General features: G+C 38.8%; 1 protein-coding gene across 2 annotated transcripts in view; it reads left to right on the top strand.

The window, feature by feature from the left end:
• Nucleotides 1–21878, top strand: part of LOC106882057 (uncharacterized) — a 77684-nt gene that overhangs the window by 50232 nt on the left and 5574 nt on the right. For both annotated transcript variants that reach the window (XM_052974652.2, XM_089366666.1), the window contains one exon: nt 17503–17644. In XM_052974652.2, coding sequence (XP_052830612.1) covers nt 17503–17644 — 142 coding nt within the window. The remainder of the gene's footprint in view (nt 1–17502; nt 17645–21878) is intronic.

Below are 21878 nucleotides of genomic sequence, written 5' to 3'. Positions count from 1 at the left end.
GGAATTTTAATAATGGATTTACAAATGCAATGACCAATCTTAAAGACTATTGGATTTTACTCACAAGGTATTGGAATCTTATATGTATACCATTCTGCCTAAACAATGGATTTACAAATACAATATCCCTACATTCACTCTCTATTTCCTATCTTATGTAAACTAACTATTGCTTAACCATCCTCTCATACCATCTCCGATGAAGGGATATAATAAATATCCTGGAAACAGCTGTAAGACATTCAATTTATAAATGTTCTATATTATACACAGCCTTGGTTCTTTATCTCATTACAAAATCCTTATATTCACATGCTGAATATGACCTACGTTGGACCCCTTATTCGCATAATCACCGAACCTAGAGCTTAACTATGGTCTATCCACAGCACTTACTCAGCATTACCTGAAACCTCTGGGTCTGATTGACACCACTTTCGCTCACAACCTATATATATATATATATATATATATATATATATATATATATATATATATATATAAAAATAAAGAGAGAGTGTTAAATTTGTCTTTAGACCAGTCTTATGACCAGAACTTAGGCTTTGAGGAGGGAACTTGTGTCAGATGATGAAAGGTTAAAGCATGACTGTTACTTCATGGCATCATGTAGCGAGGCATCAAACACTACCTACTTGTGTCTTCTTGGCAATATCTGACCGTGTATATTATGACCTCTATACCTCACTTCCTTACTCTACCATCCCATCTATGCTCTGATCCTTGTTACTTGTGAGTATACCCTGGCACTTCACCTTATCTCTCCTACTCTCTCTTGCATTTTTGCTGTTTCCTACTCTCTCTCTTTCTCTTGCTCTTCTCTCTGGCTGGGTAGCCATGTATCTCCTCTACAGCAGCACACGTGTTTCTGCCCTCATACTTGATCACTCTCTCTCTCTCTCTCTCTCTCTCTCTCTCTCTCTCTCTCTCTCTCTCTCGTTTTTCCTTCTGACTAAATAACCAAATATCTCCTTTGCATCAGCACATCTGTTTCTGTCCTCTCTCTCTCTTGTACATCTCTCTCTTGTACATCTCTCTCTTCTTCCCCCTCTTTTTCCCTCTCTCTCACTCTCTCACGCACCATGCACCTCTTGTTTCTGCCTCTATGTTTCTCTGTCATGCTTTAACCTTTCATCATTTGACATCAGATCACCTCCTCCAATGCCTTCTCCATTATAACAAGACACCTGTTCTGCCTCTCTGTCATAGTCTAACCTTTCATCATCTGACACAAATTCCCTCCTCAAAATTCCTTGTCTTGTGAGTTACTTGGTGACACTGCCAATGCTGGTACCATATAAAAAAAGCATCCTGTCCATACTTTATAGTAGTTGGCATTTGGAAGGGCATCCAGCTGTAAAAATTTGTCTGTGCTAGTGCCACATAAAAAGCACCGAGTTCATTCCGCAGAGTGGTTGGTGTTAGAAGGGCATCCAGCCGTAAAAAACCTGCCAAAACAGACACAGAAGTCTGAGGTAGTTTTTTACCTGGCCAGCTCCTATCAACTGTCCTACCCATGTATGCATGGAAGATGGATGTTAAATGATGATGATGATAATGATTGGGGCAAGCTAGAGGTAGTAGATAACTTCCGTTATCTAGGTGACCAAGTTAGAGTGGAGGTGGATGCTTCGAGAGCATAGTTGTGAGAATAAGATTAGGCTAGGCAAATTTCTGAGAGCTCCTACCCCTGCTCGCAACAAAGGGCCTCACTCTCAGAGTGAAAGGCAGATTGTTTGATGCCTGAGTGCGAACAGCCATGCTGCATGGCAGTGAAACATGGGCTATGACAGCCAAGGACATGTGTAGGCTTGAAAGAAATGAAGCCAGTATGCTTCGCTGGATGTGCAATGTCAGTGTGCATGTTCAACAGAGTGAAAGCATCTTGAGTGAAAAGTTAGGCTTAGGAGGAATCAGATGTGGTGTGCAAGAGAGATAACAGTGCTAGTACAGTCATGTGATGTGTATGGATGAGGACAACTGTGTAAAGAAGTGTCAATCTCTAACTGTGGAGGGAACCTGTGGTAGCAGTTGACCCAGGAAGACATGAGACAAAGTGGTGAAGCATGCTCTTCAAACTTTGAGCCTCACAAAGGCAATGACTTGTGACCAAGACCTTTGGTGATGTGCTGTGCTTGAGAGGACCCATCAAGCTAAGTGCACCCATGCTGGTGGCACATAAAGAAAATCATTTGAACGTTGGTCCTGACGGAGGCAAAGTGGCTAAGTTCCTTTCAAATGTTGGGCCTCACAAAGACAAGGTGGCTGAGTTCCTTTCGAGTGTTAGGCCTCATGGAAGCAATAACCCTAACTCTAGTTTGTGGAAATGCATGTAGCGAGGCATCAAACTATTTATAAATTTCATCCAAGCATTATTATTATTATTTTATTTGTCTGCAGCTTGGTGTGACCCCAAAAAACTGGCATAATGGAAGAGGAGCTTTTATATGCATATTCAAAATGTTTCCTGTAAACGAACGTAAAGGATAAATGTGTTATTATATATATATATATATATATATATATATATATATATATATATATATATAAATATAAATATATATATATAAATATATATATATAAATATAAATATATATATAAATATATATATATAAATATATATATAAATATATATATAAATATATATATAAATATATATATATAAATATATATATAAAGCAACAGTAACATCCACCCCTAGGGGTCAGCCACACTTAAGTGGCAATATACTACACTTTATCGTGCAGTTACTGTTAATACTTCATTTAGAGAATTAACATTGCTTGTTTTCACCTTTTCAATATCAGTGAAGAATGTCACTGGAAAAGAAGATATAAGGTTTGCCAGATTTGTCTCTCTCACCAAGGTCATCAGCTGTCGAACGCCGACGAAGGGAAATAACCCTGAAATCCGGATACGTTCGTGCTGCTGGTCGAGGTGAGAGGGATAACTCCCTTGGCAAACAGGACACAGTCGTGTGTCGATAAGCCAGCTGGAGGAGATGTCCTCCTGGGGCTAAAAGCAACAGTAACATCCACCCCTAGGGGTCAGCCACACTTAAGTGGCAATATACTACACTTTATCGTGCAGTTACTGTTAATACTTCATTTAGAGAATTAACATTGCTTATATATATAAATATATATATAAATATATATATAAATATATATATAAATATATATATAAATATATATATATAAATATATATATATAAATATATATATATAAATATATATATATAAATATATATATATAAATATATATATATAAATATATATATAAATATATATATATATATATATATATATATATATATATATATATATATATATATATAGATATATAGATATATATATAGATATATATACATATATATATATAGATATATATATATATATAGAGAGAGAGAGATTTATGTATCTATATTTAAATACAATCAGCACTAAGGGTGCTGAGGCACCTATATTGCTAGAAATAAGAGTTAAAATACTCAATACTGTAAGTACACAAATATATACATATACTGACAGGGAAGGTAACTGGCTCATGATCATCTCAAGGATCCAACCAGACTAAGCCTAGTTTTTCCTATACCGTTGGCATCATCAGTGATGACTGCTTGAACAGCTCATGGTCGGCTAATTCCATCTGCCAGGATATATATATATGTAAGAACGATCGTGCAAACTCAAAAAGGAGAAATGGTGACGAATGGAAAAAACAGAGGACTCCTTTTATTTAAACGTGTCACACGGTCGAACACAAAAATATATCACATGATGATATAAGAATATGTTATACTACGATAACATAGATGACCAGTAATGAAAGACCACAACCGTATAAGATGAATAACAGAGATATTTATTGTAGCGTTAAAGTGTATGTCTGTGTGAGAGTGTGAATGCGACATATAATAACATAATCAAAGACAGGCCGTCGTACAAAGAAAAGTATGTATGTGAGTGATACACGTGTGTGTATGTGAGATATTACAGCAGATAGAAAGAGAGTCAATAACACGTGAGCATTTATACCAGTTCTTGTGTACACAATAGTATGAGTCTGTATGTGAAAGTAGTTGAGGCTGTGTGTGGCAGAGCGATCACTAGTTGTGATGTTGTGGCTTCCATGCCGGGCCGTGATTCTTGTTATACAGATGTTCGTCGCTGGCTGAAATTTCTTGTCTGTTTATTTATCGTGGTGAAGCTGAGTCACCTAACAAAATCGAAGAGAGAGATGTGCCACGGTGGTTTGGTTTGGTGTACATAGAAAGTCGTGTAGACGCTGGTGGAGATTGATGCTGGTTAGTAGTAATTGTAGAATCGTGTTGGTCATGACGATGATGCTGGTTAGTAGTCGTAGACTCATGTTGCTGATGTGGCGGCGGCGGTGGTCATCGTTGTACGAAGCTGTTGATGTGTCGCTGGCTGATTGTTGCTGCTGCTGTCGTGTGGTACACGGAACAGTTCTCAAAGAGAAACTGGACCGAGACAAATTTGATCTATTTATAGCGTTCTATCGGCTCCAAGACGGTAGTAGAAAAACACTATCACGTGACCTTATTAAGGGCTGTGATTGGTCAGTTTGCGTTCTGGTGGGAACGGTTCGAAGAAGTTGTCGCTTCGAATAATGATCAGTCACGTGATGACAAGGAGATGGGTTCTCCGCTACGGTCGCGCTTGTTTATATTTAAATGAGAAGATTGTATGTAATGGCGATAGTAGTTTTGTATCTAATGGCGATAGGTAGTTTCGTATGTAATGGCGATCGAGGTGTTAGTTTCACTACATATATATATATACCATAAAAATTTATGGATAATTAGCGAAATGCTTCTGCATATGCTAAAAATTAATATAAACAGCCAGGCGCAATGTGATACCATAAAGGAAAAATTCAACCGTCACTAAGTCTAACTAAGGATGCTGAAGCACTTACGTTGCTAGAAATAAGAATTAAAATACCCTTAATGCTGTAAGAAGAGTACAAATATATACATATACTGATAGGGGAGGTAACTGCCCCATGACTGTCTCGAGGATCAACCAGACTAGGCCTGGTTTTGCCTATACTGTAGGCATGGTCAGTGGTGACTTCTTGAATGACTCATAGTCAGTTAATTCTGGCACTCCGTCGCTTACGACGTTGAGGGTTTGAGTTGATCCGATCAACGGAACAGCCTGCTCGTGAAATTAGCATGCAAGTGGCTGAGCACTCCACAGACACATGTACCCTTATCGTAGTTCTAGGGGATATTCAGCGTGACACAATGTGACAAGGCTGGCCCTTTGAAATACAAGTACAACAGAAACAGGAAGTAAGAGTGAGAGAAAGTTGTGGTGGAAGAGTACTGCAGGGTTCGCCACCATCCCCTGCCGGAGCCTCGTGTAGCTTTAGGTGTTTTTGCTCAATAAACACTCACAACACCCGGTCTGGGAATCGAAACTGCGACCTTATGACCGTGAGTCCGCTGCCCTAACCGCTGGGCCATTGCGCCTCCACGCCAGCACACATATATTTACCATAGATATATCTACCACATTACAACATTGTGAAAAAACAAAAGCTTGTCTATTATGGTCATATAATACAAGAAGCAGAGTTCTGGAAAACATTATCATGGGAGGAAGAGTAGAGAGTAGTAGATCAAAAGGCTGACAAAGAACGCAATGGATAGACGCAAGAAATGTATTAGGGATGGCCAATCACCTGCAACCTCTTTCCTATAAATTTGACACCACGTGTCTACAATACACAAATGCTTACTCTTGAATAAAAAAGATGACAGAAAGACTTTCCTTGTAAGGTCATCAATGCACTTCAGGTGTGCGATGAGCTGTCTTTCATATGTTCCTCCATCATTGTTCTCTTCCTCATTCTCTCTTCTTTCAGACCCATTTTTCGAAAAATACAATGAGTCAGAGGATTGAAGGTTTCAAGAAGTGACTTTCTGGACAGTTTGAGTAATAGTATTGATAGAAGTAGCAGTAATAGTAATAGCAGAAGTTGTTATTGTTATAATAGTGGTGGTATTAGTAGCAGCAATGGCAAAAATGGTAGTGAAATAGTGTATTTATATATATATATATATCATTATAAATATACAGGGATTAGCAATTGAGTTGCTTCTCCAACATACTGAAAATTTAGAAATAGCAGTCAAAGAACTACTGATTCCAAACTACAAATTTTTCTCTAAAGTGGATGGCGATATTTATGGCACACATAGAACAAAAAACCGGAGGGAAAAGCGTAAACAAACCAAGCCTTTAGTTAATTGGATACGAATCGTTTCATGGTTAAGTGAATGGAAATTTCACTATTCCAATCTTCAGCCCAAATATTCTGATAAATTTGAAAGTGTCTCTAAAAAAATTCACGGTAATCTTTGGCCATGCGACACCAGACACTTTCAAATTTATCAGAATATTTGGGCTGAAGATTGGAATAGTGAAATTTCCATTCACTTAACCATGAAACGATTCGTATCCAATTAACTAAAGGCTTGGTTTGTTTACGCTTTTCCCTCCGGTTTTTTGTTCTATGTGTGCCATAAATATCGCCATCCACTTTAGAGAAAAATTTGTAGTTTGGAATCAGTAGTTCTTTGACTGCTATTTCTAAATTTTCAGTATGTTGGAGAAGCAACTCAATTGCTAATCCCTGTATATTTATAATGATAAATAGTTTTACCGATAAAGGTTTTTTCATACTGAACTACTTGGCAAAATTGTTAATTATTAATTCTATTATTAATTGACGATTCTCTGCCCTTATTCTTGTATATATATATATATATATATATATATATATATATATATATATATATATATATATATACACACACACACACACACACATACACACACACACACACACACTAATAATATTATTATGATATTGACTAAAATAGAGATGCCAAAGACAATATTTCTTTATTGCCCACAAGGGGCTAAACATAGACGGGACAAACAAGGACTAACAAAGGGATTAAGTTGATTATGACGACCCCAGTGTGTAACTGGTACTTATTTAATCGACCCCGAAAGGATGAAAGGCAAAAGTCAACCTCGACAGAATTTGAACTCAGACCGTAACAGCAGCCGAAATACCACTAAGCATTTCGCCTGGTGTGCTAACGATTCTGCCAGCTTGCTGCTCTTTGGCAAAGGCAATATCAATAACATTCATAAAATGTTTAAGATGCTAACAGTAAAGAATGAGAGAGGGGGAAGGAGTGATAAAAAAGGAATAGGGGGAAAATGGAGGACTACTGAAGGGGAGTGCTATCAGGGGTTAGGTGGGAATGGCGGTGGAGGGCATAACTAACAGTACAATAACATGTAGATAAATATCATCGATAACTGACCAGCTGTGAGCACCCAACCAGAACAATTGACCTATGCCAATCAAAAGCAACAGAAACATCCCAATATTGTAATATTCAATTTTTTCAGTTGTCAGTGAACAAGTTGCAGTTTTAAATGTAAATTTAGATGTCAGCTGTAGCCTGGTCACCCGTATAGTTAACCAGGTGATACACAAAGGAGTCATACTTAATGACTGGTATAGCAGCACCATAGTCAACTGCTACAAAGGTAATGGTGACACTTTAGATACAAATAATTACAGAGTTATCAAGTTGTTGTATCAGGTAATGAAGGTCATAGAGAGGGTCATAGCCCAACTAATTAGGGAGAGAGTCAGTATAGATAAGATGCAGTTTGGGTTTGTGCCAGGGAAAAGCACAGCACCACTGATGCTATATTTCTGGTCAGACAGCTTCAGGAGAAATACCTAGCCAAAGGTAAACCTCTGTACCTGGCTTTCATTGACATGGAGAAAGCCTTTGACAGGGTCCACCAATCCCTTATCTGGTGGTCAATGAGAAAACTAGGGATAGATGAGTGGTTAGTGAGAGCTGTACAAGCCATGTACAGGGATGCTATCAGTAAGGTGAAGGTTGGCAATGAGTACAGTGAAGAATTCCAGGTAGGGGTAAGGGTCCACCAAGGATCAGTCCTCAGCTCCCTTCTTATTCATCATAGTCCTCCAGGCAGTAACAAAGGAATTCAAGATAGGATGCCCCTGGCAGTAACAAAGGAATTCAAAACAGGATGCTGATGACCTTGCTCTAATAGCTAAGTCACTATCAGAACTAGAAGAGAAGTTTCAGGTGTGGTAGCAAGGATTAGAATCGAAAGGCCTTAGCATCAACCTAGCTAAAACTAAAGTCCTAATAAGTAGGAAGGTAGACAAACCACAAACCCCTTTAGGTAGATAGCTCTGCACGATCTGTAGAAAAGGAGTAGGTAGAAACTCTATAAGATGTACCCAGTGTAAGCTATGGACACATAAGAGGTGCAGCAATATCAAAGGGAGGCTAACTAAGAAGATAGTTTTTGTATTTGGCAGATGCTCAGGAATAATAAACACTGAAAATGTGCAGAAAACAACTTCCGCCACATTCCAGGGAGAAAAACTAGAAGTAGTTGATAGCTTCTGTTACCTAGGTGACCAAGTCAGTAGCGGGGGAGGGTGCGCTGAAAGTGTAGCTGCTAGAATAAGAATAACCTGGGCAAAGTTCAGAGAACTCTTACTTTTGCTGGTAACAAAGGGCTTCTCGCTCAGAGTAAAAGGTAGACTGTATGCTGCATGTGTATGAACAGCCATGCTACATGGCAGTGAAACATGGGCCGTGACTGCTGAGGACATGCGTAAGCTCGCAAGGAATGAAGCCAGTATGTTCCGATGGATGTGTAATGTCAGTGTGCATACTCAACAGAGTGTAAGTACCTTGAGAGAAAAGTTGGACCTAAGAAGCATCAGTTGTGGTGTGCAAGAGAGACGATTGCGCTGGTATGGTCATGTGGCGAGAATGGATGAGGATAGCTGTGTGAAAAAGTGCCACACCTTAGCGGTTGAGGGAACCTGTGGAGGAGGTAGACCCAGGAAGATGTAGGTGAAGCACGACCTTCGAACCTTAGGCCTCACTGACACAATGACTAGTGACTGAGACCTTTGGAAATATGCTGTGCATGAGAAGACCCAGTAAGAAAAGTGAGACCATAACACGTGACCTTTACCAGGGGTGTAGCCAGCCCACTTATGCGTACCTTTCTTTCTTTGGACACAAAACTCTGCTTGACCTGTTGAGGCATGTGAAATCAAAATCAAACTAAATTCGACGACTGGCACACATGCCAACCTTCCTTCATTGGACACTAAACTCTGCTTGTGAAGACCTGTTGGGGCAAGTGAAATCAAAATTGAACCAAATTCGACAACTGGCACCTGTGCCAGTGGAGCACTAACAGCTCCATCCGAGCGGGATCACTGCCAGAGCAGCTGTCTGGCTTCCATGCCAGTGGCTCGTAAAAAGTACCATTTGAGCTTGATCGTTACCAGCGTCGCCTTACTGGCACATGAACAAAACATTCAAGCAAGGTCATTGCGGGTGCCGCTGGACTGACTCCTGTGCAGGTGGCACGTAAAAAACACCATTTGAGCGTGGCCATTGCCAGTACCATTAGACTGGCCCTCGTGCCGGTGGCACGTAAAAGCACCCACTACACTCTCGGAGTGGTTGACGTTAGGAAGGGCATCCAGCTGTAGAAACTCTGCCAGATCAGATTGGAGCCTGGTGCAGCCATCTGGTTCGCAAGTCCTCAGTCAAACCGTCCAACCCATGCTAGCATGGAAAGCAGACGTTAAACGATGATGATGATGAGGAGGAGGATGATTACAAATAAATGTTTAAGTTAAATTGATGGTCTTTGTGTGTTTCTGAATGGCTAACTTATGTCTTCCATGCTGCAATCATTTTAGTTTCAGCAGACAATCTCAGACCAAAATACTTGCTGCACTTATGTGTATATACATATATATATATTATTCAAAAGAATTCCAACTCTGTCTGTTTTTTATGTTTTATTTATATTCTTATAATATTAAAGTAGGATATAGAATATATAGTACATATAGTAAAATGGAATGAAGTATTGATTGTCTTATTGAATAAATGAAATATTAAATATTAAAGGATTAGTATACTTTCATGCATTTTAGCAGTCTTCAAGGTCCCATGTTGTGACATACATACATACATACATACATACATACATACATACATACATACATACATACATACATATGTCAGGTCGCTCTTGAGTACTACTGGTACCATGTAGTCCAGTACAACTTGTTCCATGGTCGGGTTGTCGGCAACTAAAATGGCAACTCCACCAGGCTTGTTTGGTGAGGTGGGTGCTTGTTGAACACCCTGCAGGACAGAAAATAAGACCCGTCAAAGGGTGGAGGAAATACAAGGTAGTCAATGGCCATTCAACTACGTGTGTTTGTGGAGTGTTTATGTGTGTGTATTGTAAATACTGTATTTCAGCATGTGTGTGTACATATTGTATATTGTGTTTTTAAATTGTATATATTGTATGTCAATCTTATTTTTAATTTTACTCAGTTTTTATCTCAATTTTTAATTTGTATTTATTTCTCTTATTTTAGTCTTTTTCTTATATAATAAATAGATGATGGGTGGATAGAGCCCCTCTGTTTACCCAACCCATGGCAAAGGCAGTCTATCTAAGAGAAAGTAACTCTGAATTTAAATACTTCACTGCTGTCTTGTAGTTAGCCTTTGGTTGTGCAAAGACTGGGAGAAGGACACTCTGATATAAAACCTGCGACTGCAACTGCACCCAATGATGTCGACTTGCTCTTCTTTTTGGATCATGCTTTGTAGTTTAGAGAGTGGGAATGGTTGCTGTGCAAAACTTTTCTTCACTTTAAAAAGTGTCAATCACAAGTATTGCTGGAGAGGAAAAAGAAATGGATATTTTGTATGTACATGGCTGGCCGAAGCTTAAAAAGGCACATCTAAACAATGAAAGTTCATATTGATAATGAAGTAAATGGCAAAAAGGGCTCTGGAACATTTTGTTCTGTGGTCTGGCCTGGTAGGTGTCCCAGGGTACCACAGCTTTGATCCGGTCATCATCATGCAACTGTGAGTAAATTCAAGTTAAGATGCAAGCTTATGAATATAGGATGTAGGAATGTTCGAATGTTATTAGACAATGATTGTCTGAAATCTTGTCCAGAGAGAAGATCCGCGCTTGTTGCAAAAGAGTTACAGTGATATGATATGGATGTTGTAGCGTTAACAGAAACAAGAATTCATGGAAAGGGGAATTTTGTAGAGAAATCTGCTGGGTGCCATTTCTTTTGGAGTGGTAAAGAGGAGACCTATAAGAGAGAATCAGGAGTGGGATTTGCTATCAAAACTTCTATGGTTTCAAAACTTGAGGAACTACCATGTAGTCATTTGGATCGTTTAATGTCTTTAAGACATTAGAAATTTAATGTCTTTAAGACATAAGAAAAGGTCGCTATGCAACATTCATAAGTGCATATGCTCCAACTATGAATTCATCAGAGGATGATGAACTTGCCTTCTATCTATCACTTACAGAGATTATACGCAATATCCCCCATGATGACAAAGTTGTCATTTTGGGTGATTTTAATGCTTGCGTTGGTGCAGATTGGGAGACTTGGATTGTCTTAGAAAAGCATGGGGTTTGCTACTCTTACAAATGTGTGTAGAGATGGACAGTTGCAAGAGAAGTGCATCAAACAGGATATGGACTTATACCAAGTTCTCATTGACCTAACAAAAGCATTTGATTCTATCAATAGAATTGCACTTTGGGAGATCCTAAAAAAGCTAGGATGCCTTGAAAAATTTGTGTGAATGCTTAGACAATTTCATGACAAGATGGAAGTGAGAGTTGGTACCTTATCAGATCCAATTTCTGTACAATATGGTGTAAAGCAAGGTGATATTCCTACTCCTACACTGTTTGCTATATATTTCGCAATAGTCTTTCAAATAGCTTTTAAAGATTGCCCTGAAGGGGTCTATATAAGATATAGGACAAGAAAACTTTTCAATCTCAAAAGACTCTGTGCCAAAACAAAAGTTCTGCATTCTTACTTTGTTGAGTTTCTGTATGCAGATGATTGTGACCTGTTGGCACATTCTCAGAATGTGCAGCACATGGTGAATGTGATTTCTGCAGCATGTGCAGCATTGGGTCTAACAGTCAATCTAAAAACAACTGTTATAATGTTCCAGCCCGCTCCCTCCAAGATGTATGTGGAACCTTTTATAACTGTGAATGGTCAAAGGTTGGAGACTGTACCTAGATTTATTTATTTAGGAAGTACCTTGAGCACTGCTGGTCTTGATGATGAAATTTCATACAGAATTAGCAGGGCTAGTAGTGTTTTTGGTAGGCTTGATAGGCGTCTGTGGAAATAACATAATATATCTTCACAAATTAAAGTTAAGGTATATAACACATGTGTCCTCCCATCTTTGCTATATGGAAGTGAGGCATGGGTTGTTTACCCTAGGCAGGTAAGGCAATTGGAACGATTTCATCAATACTGTCTGAGAAAAATTTGGGGGATAAACTGGAAAATGGCCATTAGTAATGTGGAGGTGCTTGAAAGGAGTGGCAGTAGAAGTATAGAGTCAATGATTTTGCAAAGACATTTGAGGTGGGGGGGACATTTGGTAAGAATGAGTGATGAGCAACTACCCAAGCAGCTATTGTATGGTGACCTGGAAGATGGTAGGAGTCCAGTGAATAAGCCTACACTAAGTTTTAAGGATTGCCTTAAAAATGCTCTAATACAGACAGGAATTGCAGCTGGTAATTGGGAGAGGGAGGCACAAGACCGTGATGGATGGAGTAAGATAGTGCATGATGGTTGTTCAAGGTTTGAGAGGGAGAGAGTAAAGTATGAGAGAATTAGGAGGGGGCTTAGAAGGGTGGAACCTGTGGAAAGTGAGGGAGTGTTGCTTTTTATGTGTGTGGTTTGTGGGCGGAGGTGTTTGAGTCATGCAGGCCTGGTGAACCACCAAAATTCTCATAGAAATCGACCCATGATAAACATTGATGTGGCTATTAAAATTCATAACAGAACGTGTGTAAAATGTAGAAGGGTGTGCCTCTCAGCTGGAGGTCTAAAAAGATATGCTAAGAGAGTGCATGTGGTGGCACCTGTTTCTCCTGCCAGCCAGCGCAGTTGTCTAGGATGTAATAAAATCTGTAAAAGCTTGGCCGGGCTTAAAAGTCATATAAGAGCATCACATGGCAACAATCATGAATCATTTCAGTAAGTCTTCTTGGACGCATTTCTGTCCTATCACATCATGATTTTCTCTCACACACTGTCTTGCAATTCGAAACACTTCAAGTCTCTGGTCCTCATGGCACAGAACATTGGCAAATTTTTTTCTTATCTGCTTCCCCTCTGGCTAAGTAAATCTGTCTCCTAGCTTCCCTTCTGGCTATCTAATACAGTTCCCCACTACCACCACACTTTCAATCCTTCCAAGCCTGTTTCTCTTCCTTAATGACCTTGTCAACTACGTTGTTCCACCATCATGTTACCTTAGGTCGAGAGGGGATTTTTCACCAGCCACAGATCTGGTCAGTAGCCCTCAGCAGGTTGTCCCATTGGTACCTCATATATATATATATATATATATTAGTTATAAAATCTCAAGAGGGAGTTAGAGTAGTAGTCCCCACGTCAAAGTGACAGTTGAATGTTACTTCTAATTTAACCTCAGGCAGATTCTCCACCAGTTGGTTTTCGGTGCAATGCTCTGCTCCCTTATATAACTGTTAGCTGCTGGAGGGTAGGTAGTAAGGGTTCACTTCCCCTGCTAGCGATGTATTTTATATAAAGGGTGCAGAGCGTTGCACCAAAAACCAGCTGTCGGAAGAATTTGTCTGGGGTTAAACTAGTAGTGACATTCAACTGACACTTTGATGTGGTGACTCACTTTGCTATATATATTTATATATCAGGTATCACTTTGAATTTTTGAAAATATTTAAATCTAATTTCTACTGTACTTTTTCTTTGAGAGCATTCAGTAGACTGAACTGAGTACTTTTTACATGGCACCAGCACAGGCGAGGTCAGTTTTGGCATGGTTTTAGCTGAATGCCTTTCCAAATACCAACCACTTTACAGTGTGGAATGGATACTTTTTAAGCAGGATCACCAAGTAACTTTGTAAGACAAGGAATCTTTGAGAGGGGAGGGGGCATTGGAGGAGGTGATCTTGTGCAAGATGATGAAAGGTTAGAGTGTGACATAGAGACAGAAACTGATGTCTTGCTGTAGAGGAGGTATATGGTTACCAAGCCAGAGAGAGAGAAAGAGACAGAGAGAGGGAGAGAGAGTTAACAAGAAAGAAGGCAGAAACAGGTGTGCTACTGTAAAGGAGATACATGGTTACCTACCCAGAAGGAAGAGCAAGAGAAGGAGATAAAAAGTGATCAAGAATGAAGGCAGAATATGTGTGTGTGTATATATATATATATATATATATATATATATATATATATATATAAATAGTTATCGCCAAGCCAACATGGCAGTCCCAAAATTAGGACGAAAGCTGCCGTGAATTAGCTCCATGGGACTGCCATGTTGGCTTGGCGATAACTATTAATTTCCAGTACCGCTGTCGTAGTCTCCTTTAGAGAGACTTAGAAATATTAATAACTTTTTATATATATATATATATATATATATATATATATATATCGTCGTCATCGTTGTTTAACGTCCGTTTTCCATGCTGGCATGGGTTGGGCGGTTTGACTGAGGTCTGGAAAGCCAGTGGCTGCACCAGGCTCCAATCTGACCTAGCAATATTTCTACACCTGGATGCCCTTCCTAACACCAACCATTCCAAGAGTGTAGTGGGTGCTTTTTACATGCTACCGGCACAGGAGCCAGTCATGTTTGGATAGTGCTTTTTACGTGCTACCATCACGAGAGCCAGTCAGGGGGCACTGGCATCGGCCATGTTCGGATGGTGCTTTTTATGTGTCACTGGCATAGGACCCAGTCAAGCGAACCTGGCTTCGACCACATTCAGATGGTGCTTTTTATGTGCCACAGGCACAGAAACCAGTCAGGGGGAACTGGCATCGACCATGTTCAGATGATGCATTTTATGTGCCACCGGAACTGGCCACAGCTACGATTTTGGTTTTACTTGACTCAGCAGGTCTTCTCAAACATATCATGTCACCCGATGCATCAAGGGTACTTTTAAATAGGCCAGACATGCAACACTGGCACCGGCCATGGCTGCAATCTCACTTTAGTTGCTGGGTCTTCTCAGTTATAGCATATCTCCAAAGGTCTCGTCTCTTGTCATTGCCTCTGTAAGGCCCAATGTTCAAAGGCCATGCTTCACCACCTCATCCCATATCTTTCTGGGTCTACCTCTTCCACAGGTTCCTTCCACAGTTAGAGTATGGCACTTCCTCACACAGCTGTCCTCATCCATATGTAACACATGACCATACCAGCGCAGTCACTCTTGCAAACTACATTTGATGCTTCTTATGTCCAACGTTTCTCTTATGACACTCACTCTCTGTCTTGTATGCACACTGACATTACACATCCAGCAGAGCATACTAGCTTCATTTCTTTCAAGCTTATGCATGTCCTCAGCAGTCATGGCCCATGTTTCACTGCTGTGTAGCATGGCATTTTGCACACATGCACCATACAGTCTACCTTTCATCCTGAGTGAGAGACCCTTAGTTGCCAGCTCCCTGAACTTTACCCAGGCTATTCTTATACTAACTGCTACGCTCTCAGAACAACCACCCCCACTACAGACTTGGTCGCCTAGGTAGCAGAAGCTATCAACTACTTCTTGTTTTATCCCCTGGTATGTGATAGAATCTGTTTTCTGTACATCTTCAGTGTTTATTGCCCCTGTGCATCTGCCACTCTTGGAGGCGCAATGGCCCAGTGTTTAAGGCAGCGGACTCGCGGTCATAGGATCGCGGTTTCGATTCCCAGACCGGGCGTTATGAGTATTTATTGATCAAAAACACCTAAAGCTCCATGAGGCTCCGGCAGGGGATGGTGGCGAACCCTGCTGTACTCTTCCACCACAACTTTCTCTCACTCTTTCTTCCTGTTTCTGTACGCTGAATATCCCCAAGAACTACGTTAAGGGTACACGTGTCTGTGGAGTGCTCAGCCACTTGCACGTTAATTTCACGACCAGGCTGTTCCGTTGATCGGATCAACTGGAACCCTCGACGGAGTGCCAACAACAACAGCATCTGCCACACACAAAAACTATCTTTCTGGTTAACATTCCTTTGATATTTCTGCATATTTTATGTCTCCAGAGCTTACACTGAGTACATCGTATGGAGTTTCTACCTATGCCTTTTCTACAGATCGAGCAGGGCCATCTAGCAGAAGGGGTTTGTGAATTTTCAGCCTTCCTACTTACTAAGACTTTGGTTTTTGCTAGCTTAACCCTAAGGCCTTTTGATTCTAGACCTTGCTTCCACACCCTAAACTTTGTCTCATGTTCTGGCAGTGATTCAGCTATTAGAGCAAAGTCATCAGCATAGAGGAGCTCCCAGGGGCAACCTGTCTTAAATTCCTCTGTTATTGCCTGGAGGACTATGTTGAATAAGAAGAGGCTGAGGACTGATTCTTGGTGAACCCCCACATCTACCCAGAATTCTTCACTCGTTGCCAGTCCTCGCCTTACTGACAGCACCCTGTCCAAGGCTTGTACAGCTCTTACCAACCACTTGTCTATCCCCAGTTTCCACATTGACCACCAGATAAGGGACCGGGGGCCCCCTGTCAAAAGCTTTCTCCCAGTCAGTAAAAGCCAAATACAGAGGTTTATCTTTGGCTAGATATTTCTCCTGTAGTTGCCTTACCAGAAATATAGCATCAGTAGTGCTTCTGCCTGGCACAAAACCAAAACTGCATCTCATCTAGGCTAACTCTCTTCCTAGTTAGTCAGGCTATGATCCTCTCTTTAACTTTCACCACTTGGTCTAATAATTTGATACCCCTGTAGTTATTTCTAACTAAAGCATCACCTTTAACTTTCTAGCAGTTGACTTCTTCATGAACTACCTGATTTACAATGCTGGTGACAAGACCATAACCCACACTGCTCTATATTTTGTATATATATATATGTAGAGTTTTTGAAGTGATGTACAGATATGGTATATTCTCAATATCTATACATACTAACAATTGCACAGACATGCTAAGACACTTGTATCAAATTTTATTCTAAAGTCATTTCTAACAGGGGAAGCAGACTATATTTATTAAATGAGGAGCTTATCGTAGAAATAAATAAGTCATTGTCTAGGATTCCAACAGTGGCTGACTCTGGTAATTAGATGAAGAAAATATGTACTGCTTTACATGTTATGTAGAACTTTTTCTTTTCTTTCTTTCTTTTCTATTGACCTCCACATTCTTTCATTTTATCTAATTATATCTAGAATACAAGGTCATTTTCTCATCATTCTCAATTCACTGATGTATTGGTCTTTTCCCTTTTGTTGTTTCAGAACCCTACTGGCTGGAACTATCTGTAGTCACAGTACTGTTTGTCCAGCTACTTGTAGTTTCTGGTATTTTCATCACACGCAGATTAAATGAAATCAGCACTTTGGATTCATTAAGGTGGTCACAGAAAAGAGACCTCTGGTGGTAAGCTATTGTTTTGAAATAATTTGATTCTTGTTTGAGACTTCATCATTTAAAGGTAACAAAATGTTTAAAATTTATTTTCTTATTTTAATAGCAGTTACTTAATGTAGACCAGGGATTCTCAACTGGGATCCATATAAGATTTCTAGGGGTCCACAGATGCAATGTAGTAAATTGGGGGTCTGCAGTAATTTTTCAGGTGTCATTGAAAAAATTGTGCTTTAGACCAGTAGTTTCCAATGTGGACTTCTTGTGCAGTGGTGCACTCAGGCTAAGAAACTTGTTTAAAAACACCCTGAAAAATGTTACTAAAAATCCTCTCTTTGCTAATTTATTTACTACTTTACTCTTTGTTATGAGAGAATCTTGAACACCTCCACGTGACTGAAGGTGGACTAACCAATTACAATAAATAAGAGCTGTGTGAACTGAGCATAGTTGATGGTGTTAGTTCAACCGTGTTGGTTTAATGTGTTACTTCAACATGTGTTGGTTTAACAGTCAGTAGTTGAACAGTGAATATTGAGTATCATACCTACATTCGAGTAGTATGGTGTGTGTTCTGTGTTAACATATATTTCTGTGATAGGTTATTTTTAGATAACCACAACCAACTATATATTTGTTTTATACCATTTTACACCAGAGGTGTATACCTACGTCATAACATTTTTGGCAATGAGATTATTCAAAGCTCATGCTGGACCAGTTTTTGCTTGAACATGGAAGGTTTACTAACTTCAGTAATTGAATTACAGAAACTGCAACAACAGCAGTTGTTAAAATTTCAGAGGCAACAGCAACTGTTAGTACAATTGATACAGAAAAGAACAGAAAATACATCTAGTTCATTCACCCTTGACACTGTCACAAACTCAATCAGAATGTTCATGTATAACCCAGAGGAGGGTACTACCTTCTCTTCTTTAGAAGGTATGAGGAAACTTTTAGAGAAGTGCGACTGGCAAGACAAGAAAAATCTCTACTTTTGTTGAGAAAGTTGACACCAGCTGAGCATGAGAAATATTGAAATTACATTTTACCAAAGAAACTGGGTGAAGTTTGTTTTGAAGAAATGGTGAATAACCTATCACAGATTTTTAGCAAAAAAGCTCTTTATTTGATATGTGCTGGCAATGCATGAATATTACAAACAAAGAGGACAAAGATTTTATTACATACAAGAGATTTAAAATTAATGAACTAACACCAGATATGTTTAACTGCTTAATTTTCATCCAAGGTTTAACGGCAAAGAAAGATGCAGAAATTCATATTCAAGTTCTGACAGAATTAGAAGTTAACACTACAAAAAATATCTGAGGAATGCTAGAGAATAATAAACCTAAGGCATAATACGGAACAAACTGAAGTGTGAAACTGTTCTCATATACAGTCAGTGTGACTGAAGTGAGAAATGAAAAGCAAGAAATTAACCCATGTTTTGGATGTGGAGAATTACACTACAGATTCGACTTTCTTATAAAAATGAAAATGCTCCCAGTGTGGTAAAATAGGTAAAAAAAAAATAACACTGTAAAACAACCTAGAAAATGGTTCAACAGAAAAAATCATGTAAACAGTTAATTGGCAATGAGAAATACAAATGAGACTCAAAGGAAATTTGTTATATGTAAAAATTAATAATACAAATGTAAAATGACAGTTATATACTGGTAGCAACATTACTTCAATTAATGAAAATATATGGAAAACAGTTGGGAAACCTACACTACAGAAAACCTCGAAGATTGCATGTGGAGTCTCGGTGATTAAATTAATTTTTAAAGGCAAAATTATCTGTAATGTTACATTTTGCAGTAAGACTATAAAAGCAAAAGCTTATGTATTAAAAAATATAAGCAACTTTTTTGGAACTAATTGGATGAAAAAGTTCAAATACAGAGTTAGAAAATTTTAAAAAAAAAGAAGTGAAAAGGTTGTTCCGTGGTGTTTTTTTTCGACAAGTTGGGTTGGTGTAATAAATTTAAAGCCAAATTTCAGATAAAAGAAAATTCATTACCAGTTTTCAAATCCAAACATGATGTACTGTTTGCAGCACTGAAACAGTAGAATAAGGAATTAGACAGACTGGAAAAATGGGAATGATTGAAAAGATTAACTATTCAGATTGAGCAGTGTATGTAAAAGAGAACAAAATTTCTGTATGTGCAGATTTCACAACAGGACTAAATGAATGTTTAAGACAATAAACTACTCATTACGTAGCCCAGGGAAATTTTCTTGAAATTAAACGGTGGAAAATTGTTCTTGAAATTAGATCTTTCTGATGCCTACTTACAAATACAAGTGGAAGGAAAATTCATTTTAAATATATTTTTCTTCCAAGTAATAACACTTGTAAAAAATAACATTTACCAAGTCATGAAAGTCACTGAGAAGGTTATAGCTCAATTGATTAGGGATAGGAAATTAAACTAGATGAAATGCAGTTTGGTCTTGTACTTGGGAAGAGTACCACAGATGCCATCTTCCTAGTGAGACAGCTGCAGGAAAAGTATTTGGCTAAAAGTAAGCCATTGTACTTAGCCTTCATCAACCTAGGGAAAGCTTTCAACAGAGTTATAGTGATCTCTAAGGAAGTTAGAAGTAGAGGAATGGCTTGTTAGATCTGTACAAGCCATGTTCAGTGGTGCTGTTAGTAAGGTGAGAGTCAGCTATGAAATACAGTGATGAATTTAGTGTACAGGTAGGGGTTCGCCAGGGCTCAGTTCTCAGCCCACTCTTATTCATTATAGTCCTCCAGGCCATAACAGGGGAATTCAAAACTGGGTGCCCATGGGAACTACTATATGCTGATGACCTTGCTCTTATTGCAGAATCTTTAGCAGAATTGAAGAAGAAATTCCAGTTATTGAAGCACAACCTGGAATCACAGGGCCTTTGAAAAGGAAAGCAAAACCTGGAATCAAAGTTAACCTAGCAAGGACCAAAGTTGTTGTTAGTAAGAAAGAAGATAAAGCTCTCTTTCCATCAGGTAAATGACCCTGCTCAATATTTAGGAAAGGAGTTGGAAAAAATTCCATTCACTGCATCCAGTATAAACTAAGAACACATAAGAAGTGGATTGGAATCCCAGGTAGATTAACAGATGGGCAGGAACAATAAGCACTAAGAACACACAGGACTGAGATTCTCTCAAATGCCCAGGAGGCTCTCTTGGGGTTGTAAATAGTTTCTGTTATCTAGGTGACCAAATTAGCAATGGTGGAGGATGCTCTGAAAGTATTGTTTCTAGAATATAAATAAGGTGGAAGAAGTTCAGAGAGCTATTACCTCTGTTGGCAACAAAAGGACTCTCTCTCAGAGTGAAAGGTAGACTGTATGCTGCTTGTGTGTGAATGGCTATACTCCATGGTAGTGAGACATGGGCTCTGAATGCAGAAGATATGTATAGACTGGAGAGAAATGAAGGCATCTATTGAATGTGCAACATCAGAATTATGCTATGACTGTAATACAAAAAACATAATTGTACTAGGACTTGTACTTTTACATCTGTATATTCCCTCTGAATTTTTGATACCAAGAGCTATAGATTGGTTAATATCTTCCTGCACTTCTAAAATATGGAACTTCTTAAAAATGAATGCAAATTTTCAGAAGCTGAGTACACAAACACCTCTTGCCACACTCACTTTTGAGTAAACCATTGATTGAACCTTTTGAGATCAAATTTCCATTGCAGCTATTGTTCATGAATGCATGTAATTTGAAGATGACTAAGACATGTGCAAGAGAAGTATGACTGTGCTGTGAATGAAAAGTGTAGTTTACAAGTATGTATTTTCAGTTTGAAGTTATATCACTGGTTGTTCTTGAGAAATTTCGTATACTGATGATATAATCTTCATAGAAAAATCTCTTAAAAATTTACAGAAAATTTCCAAACTTGGATGCATCATTTACAGTTCAGAAATTGAAATAGTAATAATCAAAGTGCTAATGAGGAAAAAAAAAATGCATAAATGATATCTGGAATGTAGCTTTGTTCACTCTATAGCATGAAACCAGGTGGGACTAGATACTGCATTCTCATTGTAAACATTGAATACACAAAACATGCAGTGTTTTCAGAGAAACTGGCAGAGGATTAGCATTTTATATGTTACAGATTCTTAGAAATAGTTGTAAGGGCACCCATGAACTGATTAGATGGCTCATTATGCCCAACTGTTAGTTCATTTCCTAGATGATCTAATTAATGCAAAAG

This window comes from Octopus bimaculoides, chromosome 19, assembly GCF_046866305.1.
Source record: "Octopus bimaculoides isolate indiv1 chromosome 19, ASM4686630v1, whole genome shotgun sequence".
Classification (NCBI taxonomy): Eukaryota; Metazoa; Mollusca; class Cephalopoda; order Octopoda; family Octopodidae; genus Octopus; species Octopus bimaculoides.
This window is presented reverse-complemented; position numbering and strand designations above follow the sequence as displayed.